The sequence below is a fragment of the Tyto alba genome, unplaced genomic scaffold (genome assembly GCF_018691265.1).
Source record: "Tyto alba isolate M040663 unplaced genomic scaffold, T.alba_DEE_v4.0 Super-Scaffold_20000042, whole genome shotgun sequence".
Classification (NCBI taxonomy): Eukaryota; Metazoa; Chordata; class Aves; order Strigiformes; family Tytonidae; genus Tyto; species Tyto alba.
Window position 1 is genome coordinate 10926636 of NW_024881293.1, and position 11868 is coordinate 10938503.

Below are 11868 nucleotides of genomic sequence, written 5' to 3' on the forward strand. Positions count from 1 at the left end.
TGCTGGCTCCTGCTCCCCTTCATGCCGCTGAGCCGGTTCTTTCCCAGCAGACTGCAGGCAACAAGATTTATTCCTGAGGGACCCCTGTGTTGAAGAACATCACCCAGGAGTCCCCCACAAAATCCCCAGGGTTTCCGAAAACCATCCAATTTTAGGTGCCTTATTCGGGCTTGAGTTTTTGGGGCTGCAACTCCCACTTTGCTTCACCTCCCTCCACCACCCCAGGGTAGGCTTCAGCATTGCTGCAGGATCAGCCCCTTTCCCTGCTCACAGCGGATCCCCGGGATTGTAAGAAACATCTTTTATTGACTTCAGTTAATTTGTTTTAGTATCATTGAACAAGGATTATATTTTCAGTGAATCAATCTAAATGACAAATCCTCGGCTAATCCTGCCTCCGTCTGTCTGCATGGTGGATACCCCTGAGAAGCAGAACCCTGGGGGGGGGGAACCACAGGGCATCCCCCATCCCTCTGCGGTGGCTCTGCCCCCCATCTCTGTGTGCCCCTTTCTCTGGCACAGCTCAGCCCTGGGGACAAGGACCATCCCTTTCCAGCCCAATTTTGGTATGTCTCCCCCTCACAACTCTCTGACCCAAACCTGGCTTAAAAAACCCAAAAATAATTAGGCACAGAAACACAGCGAGCATGGGGGATGCTGGCACCCATCTCCCCCAGTGCGGGGAGGGTGGTGGGTGCTGGATCTGGCCCAGGGTGGGGGGAAAAGCACCAAGCGAGGTGGGGGGGGGGGGGGGGGGGGCAGGGGAGGAAAGGAGAAGAGCAGGACAAACCCAAAAAGGACTGCTTGGTTTGCACCCTGCATGGTGCATGGCCCCAGCCAGCTGCTTATGTACCCCATCTCCTCCCCTGTACCCCCATCCCCACCCATGAACCCCCCCGCCTCCTCATGCCCCAACAGTGGAGATGCTTCAGGGAAAAGTGCAGGGGGCAAGGAGGGGGGGGGGGGGGGGGGGCTGGGACCAGGCATGGACAAACCGAGTCCCCAAAAAGGGGCTGCTCCAAGCTCAGTGCTTCAGTCCTCGAGGCTGGATGCAGCCTGGGCAGGAAGGGGCAGCCCCCCCCACCCCCAGCAGAGCACAAAGGGGCTTTAAAATGACCCTTTTTCCCCCCATTGCCAGGACTGGGCTGGGGGGAGAGGCAGGGGGTCCCGCAGCTGGACCCCGCCCCAAGGATGGCTCTGCATAGCCAGGCCCCCCCACACACACCCCCCCCCCAGCCTGGCTGGTCTCACCTCCCTTCACCTCTTGTCATCTGAAATTCAGATTTGGGCGGGCAGCCAGAGGACAGCGTCCCCCTCTCTGGGCTCCAGCCCGGCTCCGACGCAGGGACAGAGCGAGGGACCAGCCCCGGGGATGCTCCAATGTCCCCGGGGGGGGGCCAGGGAGCTCCACTTCAGCGGGGTACAGAAGAGTTCGGTGTCCAACAGCGGCGGCACGGCCAGTACCTTTGGGGTTAGGAGGGCAACGCCGCGACCCCGCTGCTTTTGGGGGGACGGTCGAGCTACCAGACGGCTGCGGGGCAAGGGGGCCAGCGCAGTTCGGGGCTCCCCAGGGACGGCACCATCTTGGGGTGCTGGAGGGAATCCGAGTCCGGCTGCTGGGGGTCCCTGGGCAGAGGTGGGGAGGAGAGGCTCTGTCCCCTACTGCCCCGTCCCATAGGGCCAGTTGAAGGTGCTCCCGGACAGCAGCATGTCCCTGATTAGTGTTTCGATGGGCGTCTTCCCCACCAGCCTCATGAAGAAGAGCTGGGAGATGAGGGCGGCCGGCACGGCCCGGAGCGCCGGCAGCCGCAGCAGGAGCCGGCCGAAGCGCTGGGGCTGCGAGGGGTACTGCGACCGCACGTACTCCGTGAGAGCCACCTGCGCCTTCTCCTGCAAGCTCTCCACGTGCGCCGGGTCCGAGAGGCCGCAGGCATCTGCGAGAGGGATGGGATGCAGAAGGGGGTCAGTGGTCGGAGCCTCCCCGATACCCCCAGATTGCCCCCGCCTCGACCGACGCCGAGTCGGGGGACACAGCGCGGTGCGAGAGCGTGGCTTGGCTGCGAAGGGCTGCTGCAGGCTCGTGCCTGTTAGGAAGGACCAAGCACCTCTGCAGCATGAGATAAGCACGGATGGACCATGATATGGGGCTCCCCAAGATTCCCCCCCACCCCGGTGGATGGAGGGGGGGATATTTGTGTTCCTGCAGGTCTCATTCCCATTGCCCCGGGGAAGCTCATCCCTGCACCCAGGCGGATAAGCAAACCGTGGTAAAGTGCCAGGGCATAAGGACCCCCTTCCATCCCCCTCCAAGAGCCGTGTGATGCTCTCTGGATCCCAAAGCCCCAGGGAAATGGCAGGGTGGGGGGTCCCAGCTCCGCGGGGCAGTCGGGAACGGAGCCTGGCCACAGCACCAACCTACCCGGCGTGAAGAGCGCGATGGCTTTGAGGCAGCTGTACTCAGCCGAGTCCACCTGGAGCCGGTTGAGCTTCTCCACCTGATCCTGGAAGATGCGGATCTGGTCCATGAAGGAGACGACGCGGTCGGCCGACATAGGGGAGGCGTGGAAGCCGGCAGCGGCCAGCAGCGGGGCCATGTGCAGCGGCAACGCCGACTGTGCCGCGTTGAGGACGAAGAGCTCGCTCCAGCTGAGCCGGAGCAGGGCTACTTGGTCGGAGACGGGCAACTCAGGGAAAAAGGGGATGTTCCGGGCCCATTCCACCGTGCTGAAGAGGAGGCGGGCGGCCAGCTCGCAGATATTGTCGATGCCCATGACGCTGCCCTGCTGCGCGTACTGCGAGCCGTAGCGGGCGGCCGGGTAGGGCTCAGCCCGCAGCAGTTGCGAGATGAGCTCCGACACCGGCTGCCCGTTGAAGTATTCCCCACTGGGCATGGTGTTGGGGCTGGTGCTGGAGTGGGTGGGGGGGATCCGGCCCCGCTGCACAGCTAGAGGGGAGAGGAGAGGTGTCTGCTTGCTTCTGCATCCCCCATCCTGCTCCCAGGGTGGGTAAACAGGGCTCTCCAGCCCTGTGAAGGGTGAGGAAGGACGGGGATGCTCCCGCCACCCACCCAGCACCCTGGCATCCCCGGCAGGGCCGGATCCTGCCACCCTTGGGGAACAATGGTCAGCTTGCAGGGAGAGGGAGGTGGTACGTGCCGCCTGCTGCGCCCGCCGGCGAGCTGCCTGCAAGAGCTACACTCATCTCTTTAAAATCCCGGTGATTCACCAGCAACTCCCAGGCTGCCAGCGCCGCGGCTTGGCCGTGGCCTCCGACCAGCAGCCGGGCTAGGACAGCGTCCCTGTCACCTCCTCCTCTGCAAGGACCCGGCCCAGGAGCAGCCCCGGCTGCGCTGTGCCAGACCGGGTGCCCCCCCCCCCCCCCCCCCCCGCGATCTGGCTGCAGCGGAACAGGGCGACTGCTACCCAAGGTCATCACATGGCAGCAATCATTTATTTGCAAATAAAACGTCCATCTTGGAAGCGTCGTTAACCCTGGGGCACTGCCCCTCCTAATTGCATTCAGGGAGAGCCATTTTTCAGCTCCCCCCCCTCTCCCATTAGCGCCCACTATTTGCTCAGTCCCTAGTAATTAATTTATGGGCTGTTCATGAGCCACTTAAATGAGAGCTCTAAATCATGCTAAGTGGCAATAATGCCATCTTGACTCCTCTGGAAAGCAGGGAATTACTGTCCTGCTTCCAGTAGCCTTCCCCCTCTTTGCTCCTCGCATTAATGCCACCCGCTGCCGAGCAGCCCCGGCAGAGCCCGTGCCGAGCCCAGGCATCCCCATCCCACCATGGGGGGATCTGAGATTTGGGGCTTCGTCCCGTTTGCAACAGCTTGGGAAGCCTTTGGGGTTCACACCCCCCCCACCCTGCCCGGGTGATGGGGAGCAAGCAGAAAGCGGGCAGGGGATTTGCACGGCCCCGGTCATGCCGGGAGCCCGTCCCTGCCGACCTCCACCATGCGTGGGGCACCGGGGCCGTTGCGGCTCCAGGTGTGTCACCTTATCAGCTCAAGGCTTTTCCAAACAAACACCACCTGCGCTGCCAGCACTGAGGGCAATTCAAGGAGAAAAAAAAAAAAAAAAAGAACTAAAAAATAGAAAAAAAACAAAGGGAAAAATGGGGGGCATTGATGCAAACAGGGTTCCCAGGGAGGGGGTTCTGCAGTGGGAGCGCGGCGGGCACTGGCAGCACTGGGAACTCGTGGCTGGTGAGGCAGCAGCCTCACGCTGCAGCAGTGGAGTTCACTGGGACCCCTCAGGAACTCTCCCCGCGGCGCTGGCGTTACCTTCCTTCCTCATCCCCACACGGAAACACTTCTTCAGGCGGCAGTACTGGCATTGGTTGCGGTGGTGCTGGTCGATCTGGCAGTCGCGGTTGGACCTGCGGGCAGGACCGGGCAGAGTGAGGTGCCAGGGAGGAGGGATGCGATGCTGCTGGGGGTCCCTGCACCCCACACCCTCCCCCCCCCCCCCAGCTGCTTCACCACCCACTTTCCCAGCACCCTTGGGCAAAGCCCTTTGCCTCGGAGCGTGGCCCCCTCCGCCGCTGTGCCACGCCAGCCCCCAGCGTGCCGATACAGGCACTCCCAGGCGGCACTTGGATGCTATGGAAACAGCCATTTCCTACAGCAGGGGCTACCAGTTGGCATCAGGGGCTACCAGTTGGCATTGCCAGCGATGCCCAGGGCAAGTGGGGAGACACCCCCCACCCACCCCCTCAAGGGCATGGGGTTCCCATCCTTCCCATCCTCAGGGACATGTAGGGACCGGTGCCAGGGAGTGATGCCCCAGTGTCCCAGCAGCCTCCTCGCCAGACATGTGAGGAATTTTGAGGAATTCCAAGTATTTCTTCGGGGCCAGGGCTGCCCCCACGGAGCCCGTGACCCCTCGGGCACTGAGTGCTTGCCGGGTCCCCCATGGCAGTGGGCTCCATGGGACCCTGCGAGCGTGGCAAAGCGAAACCCGGCAGCGCGGGGTCTGCACCGGCTGGAGAGACACTTTCCCCCCCCTCCACGAGCAACCTCAGAGCCTGCAAGGGGGTTGTGCCCACCCCTTGGCACACGGGTCCTGCCCCAGGCAAGGAGCCGTGGGCACTGGGTAGCCCTGCACCATGCGGTGAGGCACCAGCCACCCCCAAAGGCAACTCCTGCGGCATCACTGCGGGAAACACTCCCGAACGGCATCGTTAGCACCCAAATCCCCCCCCAGCCCCCGTTCCCAAAGGCCACCTCATGCTCACGGGCCCTGCACGGCCCAGCTATGGAGCGGGGCACGGGTGACACCGGGCGCTCACATCCCACTCAAAGTCCGTGGCAGCAAACGGGGAGAAAAGTGGGGTTATCAGCAACCCAGCAATGAATTAAGGCACGGAAAGCAGTGAGCAGGAAAGCGCAGGCAGGGCCGGGCCGCGCCGGCGTCCAGCAGCAGCTCAGCTCTGCCTGGGAATCCTGACACGAATCTCCTCATCCTTACACGACTCCAGAGGCGAGACAGGCAGGGATTCCCACCGCGCTCAAACCGGAATTAATTCACCCCGAACATCACCACTGCGCTTAGCACATTTTAAAACGTGTTGCTGATAAAAAGTTATTCCAGCAGAGAAGTGATAGCTAATCAAAACGTCAGATTACATCTTCATCAGCTGCCTGCACCGCGGTGGTGGTAAAACTCCCAGCACAGCAGCCGAACCTCCCGGCCCAGGGCCTGGCGGACCCTCACCGTGGCCTCGGGGCACCATTCCCAGCACCAGGAAAACCCCAAAATCATCTCAGCTCCTGCCAGCGGGCTCAGAGCAAGTTTCCCAATTGATAGGCTGCAGCGACCTGGGAAACTGTGAGAATACAAAAGGCGTATACTGTGCTAATTATGTAATTAGAACATGTAATTATTTAGTGCAAGAACTAAACTGAATCCAACTCACTTTTAATATTCAAATTAGAGCAATCTTGGCTTGATGCTGCTTTTGACTCCTTGAACAAAGCAGATGCCAGGGCTGCCGGGGGAGCATTGTTCCTGGCCCCTCCGACACTTTACTCCCTACTTGGAAAACCAACGTTTTTCTATTGCACCAAATCATTTCCCAGCACAAATTGGGGGGGGGGGGGGGGGGGGGGGGGGAACCAAACCCACAAAACACCTGAAGTAGGTGCCCAGATACCAGTGACAGGCACAGGATAAAATCTTGGATGCTCACAACCCGGGAGAAGCCCCTCCATCACCCCCATACGGAAACGGCATCTGGGACGCAGAGTCCGTCCCCCTCCCGGGGAGCCCTGATTTGGCCTTTCCTTTGTTCCAGGAAAGTGGAATTTCTCAAAAGCCATATGTATTCCCCATCTTCAAATCATTAATCCTGAGCAGGCGCTCGGCCGAGTCTGCTGGTCGGGATCCTGCTGATCAAGAGGGGAAACTGAGGCAGGGCCAGGGGCGACGCATCCGCACGCGCTGCATCCGTGGGCGGGCGATGGGGGGGGGGACACGGACACACTGCAGGGCCAGGGCTGAGGGGAACCAAACCCGGCCCCACGCCGGCAGCTCCGGGGCCCCATGCCACGGCCACGAGCAGCTCGGCTGACGTCAGCCGGGACCCGGCAACGCCGGTGCCGGGAGCTTGCCGGGAGAAGAGATGCTGCGCACGGGGGAGGACGAATCTAGGCCGCCCAAACGAGAGCAAGGCGGCTCCGGAGACGGTTCCCGCCGCAGAAGCGACGCTGCCCCTTCCCTTCCCGCAGCGTCTCAGCGCCACGAGCTCAGAGAAGGGAAGAAAACGGGGTGCAGAGGTGGGGGTGCCCCATTCCCAGCCCGGCGGCGGGGTGCTGCCGGCTGGGATGCGGGTGCCATCCTCGCAGCACCCTCACTGGTTTAGCAAGAAGCGCTTGCACGTGGATCCAGACGTGCGAGCGAGCCCCTACAAACACATTTCCCCCCTCCAGAACTGGAGGTGTGTATGGTGGGGGGGGGGGGGAGCTGCCCCGCGTGCCCGATGCTTCTTCCGAGCCCAACAGAAACTCTAGAGTTCTCCACAGCTCCAAACTTCGCAGGGGGGGGTCGTATCCCGGTGCTGCTGGTGGGCCCGGATCTGCTGCAGCGCTGGCCCGAGCGTGGGGGCCTGGGGAGGGAAGTGGGGGGGCCACAGCTCTAATTCCCACCATCTCACCGGATTGTTGCCCACAGCAAGCCGGGCTGTTGACACCTCCGGTTAAAATTATACTCGCTGCCACTACTGGTGATTCCTCTGGGTAAGAGCAGCCGTGACCGAAGTGACTCACAGCCCCGGCACGTTTTTAGGCGTTATTAGCCTGGAACGGTAATTAATGCCGGAGCAGAGCTGGGCGATGACGAGGACCTGGACACTGGCTGTGGCCCGTGGCCCAGGGGCAAGCAGGGCATCCATCCCTCCGAGGGCTGGGGATGCGCCAGGCAGGGGGGGGGCTGCTGCTGCTGCAGGGAGGCAGAGGATGGGGGGGGACCCTTGCGCCGCACTGGGGGCCACCGGGCCGCCCCATCGAGGCCCCCCCCGTTCGCGCTGCAGCGGGGCCAGCGCGGAGCTGCACCGGGGGCCACTGCAGAGCCACGCCGGGCAACCGCCACGGTGGGGACCAGCGAGAACCAGCAGCGTGGGGGGGGGGTGTGGGGGGGTGGGGTCACCCTTAAACCCGCAACCAGCCCCCCCCCCCCCCCCGCCCCCCCCCGGCCCCTACCTGCAGGTGTAGCTGAGGTTCCTGCGGATGCTGCGTTTGAAGAAGCTCTTGCAGCCCTCGCAGGTGAAGACCCCGTAGTGTTTCCCGCTGGATTTGTCCCCGCACACCACGCAGTCCACGGCCGCCCCGGCCCGCTCCTCCTCGCCGTGCTCCGCGTCGCTGCCGCCGCCCGCGGGGGACGCCGCCTCCTCCCCGCCGCCGCCGCCGCCGCCGCCGCCGTTGGGCTCGCCCCAGCCGCCGGCCACCATGGCCATGGCTCCGCGGCCCCGGGGCTCAGCACCGGCCCCGCCGCCGCATGGAGCCCGGCGCCTCCCGGAACGAGTTGAGCAAGTTTGGGTTTTTTGTTTGTTTTTTTTTTTTTTTTTTCCTTCTTTTTTTTTTTTTTTTTTGGGGGGGGGGGGGGGAGCGGCGGCCGGTTTGGGATTTTTTTTGTTTGTTTTTTCCCCCCCCCCTTATCCCAAGGCTTCTTCCCTCCCTCCCTCCCTCCCTCCCCCCCCCCCTCCTCCCCGCGTTAACGGGGGGGCCTCGCGGAAACTTTACGGCGGCGGGAGCGGGGCGCGGCGCGGCGCATCCCCCCGCGGGGCACGGCGGCTGCCCCGGGGCTCGGCCGCATGCGGGGGCCGCCGCCGCCCGCCCCCGGTGGCTGCTCCGCTCCGCGGCACCGGCAGGGAAGGAGGAGGAGGAGGAGGAGAAGAAGGAGGAGGAGGAGGAGGAGGCGGCGCTGCCCCGGCCCGCCCTCGCCCCTACGGGCCCCGCCGCCGCCGCCGCTGCATGCAGCCCGGTCCGGTCCGGCGGGACCCGCTCCGCCGAGCCCCGGGGCTCTCCCCGCCTCCCGCGAAAGAGCAAAGTTCAGCCGCTGCCGCGGTGGCCGCCCTGGATGCTCCTCCCCGTCCTCCTCCCCTTCCGCTCGCCGCCCGCCGGGTCCTGCCCCGGCCCCGGCCCCGCCGAGCCCGGGAAGGGGAGGAGGAGGAGGAGGAGGAAGGGGAAGGAGGGGGGAAACCGGTCGGGGAGTCCCGCCGCACCGGAGCAGGGTGGCCGAGAGCACCGGTTGTAACGGAGGCGGGTACGGGCAGGGCGGTGCTGGGGCCTGGCAGGCGGTTTTGGCCGGCAGAGGTGGTTGGAGGTGACCCCCCCACACACACACCCCTCACCCCCCGTTTGGCCTTTGGGGACCCATCGCTGCCCCCCCCCCCCCCCCCCGCAGGGTGTGGCATCTTGTGGTGCCCGGGGTGCTGGGGCCGTGACGTGCCCTGCGGTCCTTGTCCCCCCTCCCACCCCAACAAGTGACCCCTAAACTGCAGCCTGCGGCAGCGGGGAGCCCAGGGGCAGATTCACCACCGAACGCTGCCCTTGGGGACGGGGACCAAACCCCGGCCCCGCTGTAACCGTCGTGATATGGGGGGTGACACCGTTGGGGGGGGGGGCCGTGGGCCGCGGCAGGAGGATGGGAAGCTGTTCCCCACGCCTGGCCGGTGGCCAAGCCGCTGGCATCGGCAATCCCCTCTTCTTGCCGACATTCCCAGCGGGATCTTTAATTACTGCAAGCGGTGCGAGGCCACGGCTCCTCGTCTCGTGTGGGGCACGAGGGCCGGGGTTGTGCCGTGGGGGTGCTCCCACAGCACTCGGGGGTCCCTCCACCCTGGACGGTCACTGGGCCAGCGTGAAGGGCTGGAGGGGGCCGGGATCTGGCTGCCGGCAGCCCCGTAAAATCTGTTTGTAATGTGGTTAATCAAGTCGGACCCATAAGAGCTCGTCAGTCGGCCCTTGCAAGAAGGGGTGGGCTGGGGTGGTGGCTGGGGGGTGCGCAGCACCCGCCTGCTGCCACCCTGTTAATCATTAACGAAGAAATAAACTGTGCGGAAAGGTGCTTGACCCAGGAGCAGCCCTTGCGATATCGCCCTGCCTTCGCCTTTCACCTGGGGGCCAAACTCTCCTCCCGGCCGTGCCACGGCAGCCCCGGTGTCTCCCGGCAGCACGGCTTTCACCTTGACTTCAGGGGCAAAGTCCGGCGGGCAGGGAGCGGGGCTGGGCTGCGGGTGGGCTGGGTGTCCCCCACGCACCCCTCGGGGCAGGCTTGTCCCCAGGGGGGACCGGGATGCTGAGGATGCTGATGCCAAGCGATGCCCACGGCGCGAGGACGGGCTTGGCCTTTCACGGCCCCTTGTGCCACCAGCCCTGGCATTCCCAACCCACACGCTGGGGCCGGCGTTTCCGTCGGGAAAGGCGAAGCAAAACGGGCTGGATATAAAAAACTCCGGCCAAGCACGGAGCCCGCAGCCGGGGTGCAGCAGAGGCGGAGGAATTATGGCTCCAGCCATAAATAAAACCTCCATTTCCTCCTGTCTGGAGGGATCTCTGCTCACCAGGTACCTGCTAACACGGCCATGCCGAGGTGCCCGGCATGGGCTGCTGTGGTTGGGGAGCAACACCCAGCAGAGCCAGCTGGGAAGGCGCCAGGCTTGGAGGGGGGGGTCCCAATGTGGGCAGGGGGGGGTCACCCCCACCTGCAGCCAGCCCCGTTTCTCCTTTCTCTTCTGTCAGGCCGTGATTTATGGCCCTTTCCCTGCCGCTCCCCCGCCTCCTCGCCCCCTGCAAAAAATAATAATCCAGGAACAAAGGAGGAAATTGGATCTTCTCCCCCGCGCGGCTCGCAGCCCCGCGGTGGGAGCGGGGTTTGTTTTGACGTCGGTGTCCAGTTGGCGAAGGCGTTTGATCTCCGGAGGAATTCCTCCTTCCTCGCGCTGCTCCGCTGACTCCACCACACAAAAGGGCCCCTGGGAGCTGCCGGCGCGTTTCGTGCCGCCCCGACGCCCCCGGGAAGGGTCCGGCACGGTGGAGGCGCCCGCCGGGGCTCGCGGAGGTTTCCGGGCTCAGTGTCAGATCCGGATCTGGTGCGGGGTGGCAGCGGAGTCCCCCTGCTCCCCCCCCCAGCCTTTGGGCTGAGGGGGTGATTGAGCGACCCTGGCCAAAATGTGGGGGGGCCGGGCTGGGTTTGTGGCTGTGCCACCGGAGAGCTGGGTGCCAGCACCAATGGTGAGCTGGGTGCCAGCAGCACCAGCGAGCTGGGCACCAGCACTGATGGCAAACTGGGTGCCAGCAGCACCGGCGAGCTGGGTGCCGGTGCCACCAGCCCAGCCCTGGTTACTGGCATCCCAGTTAGCTGTGGGGCATCAGTGCCCTCTCCCAAACCCATGTGGGAGCTGCCAGCAGCGATGCTTCCCCCATGAGGGGCTGTGAAAGGGGTTTAGGTGGGTCCACGTCGGGCAGGATCCGGCCCTGCTCTGCCCTGGAGCAGCCCCCAGCCCCACTTTGCAGCGGGTGCTGCATTCCTGGGGGCCGGATCCTGCTGGCGGGCGGGCATGCGGACACGTGTGTGCGTGCCGTGGGCGACGAGGGCAGGCGTGAGCTGCTCAGGAGCTGGTGGGGGGGGTGGTGGTGAAGGGACCCTCCTGGCCGGGGGGATGTGGGGGGGTCCCGATTCTCCTGCAAGAGGCCGCGGGAACGCGTGACCTTGCAAGGCTGAACCGCGGCCGCGCTGCCGCAAGCGAAGGACAAAGGGAGGCCGGGGCCGGCTGTGCCGCGGCTCCTCAGCTCCCCGGGCAGGGCTGCCCCACAGCCCCGTGCCCCACGGCTGCCCCACGGCACCGTCCTGCGCCCCTCCGCTCCAGCCAGCACCCACCGCGGGCCCGCGCAGTGAACACGCCTCTGCCGAGCACTCACACACGCGTGTGCACGGCACCCAGCAGCCCTACACACGGGCGAGCGCACGCGTGTGCAAGCAGCAGCTGGGGGTTGGGGGGGGGGGGGTGTCCCCACACACACAAGGGCTCCTCTCTCCCCCCTGCAGCACCCCCCCACCAGGGAAAGGCGTTTGTTGCCCCCTGATGCCTCAGTTTTGCCCCCAGCCCTGCAGAGAGGCCAAGGGGGACCCGACCTCCATCACCCCCAGCCCCCACCTTTGTCCCTGGCCCCCCCACCCCACCCCTGGAGAGGGCCGCTCCCTGCCCTGCATTCCCGGGATATCAGATCCCGCACCCCTGGCCCCCACCCAGCCATGGCCAGACGCTCCCTCCCCGGGGGGGCATGAATCACACACCCTCCTAACCCCCCGCCCCCCCCCCCCGCCCTCCCTGCTGCTCCCGTGTCTCCCAGTGTCTCCTCA

General features: G+C 64.9%; 1 protein-coding gene across 1 annotated transcript; it reads right to left on the bottom strand.

Annotated features, from left to right (window-relative positions):
• Window positions 1–286: 286 nt before the first annotated feature.
• LOC116958846 (nuclear receptor subfamily 2 group F member 6-like) lies at window positions 287–8104 on the bottom strand. The gene is made up of 4 exons (XM_042795023.1): window positions 7707–8104; window positions 4293–4387; window positions 2420–2944; window positions 287–1934 (listed from the first exon to the last, which is right to left on the bottom strand). Exons 1-4 carry the CDS (start codon window positions 7958–7960, stop codon window positions 1660–1662), a joined length of 1149 nt encoding a protein of 382 aa, XP_042650957.1. The 5' UTR covers window positions 7961–8104; the 3' UTR covers window positions 287–1659.
• Between the last annotated feature and the right edge of the window lie 3764 nt (window positions 8105–11868).

Excerpts from the sequence above, each read along its gene's own strand:
- LOC116958846 (XM_042795023.1), bottom strand. The coding sequence starts at position 7,960 with ATGGCCATGGTGGCCGGCGGCTGGGGCGAGCCCAACGGCGGCGGCGGC. Across the intron at positions 2,945-4,292 it reads TGTGGGGATGAGGAAGGAAG|CTGTGCAGCGGGGCCGGATC; the intron begins GTAACGCCAGCG and ends TCTCCCCTCTAG. Across the intron at positions 1,935-2,419 it reads CATCGCGCTCTTCACGCCGG|ATGCCTGCGGCCTCTCGGAC; the intron begins GTAGGTTGGTGC and ends TCCCTCTCGCAG.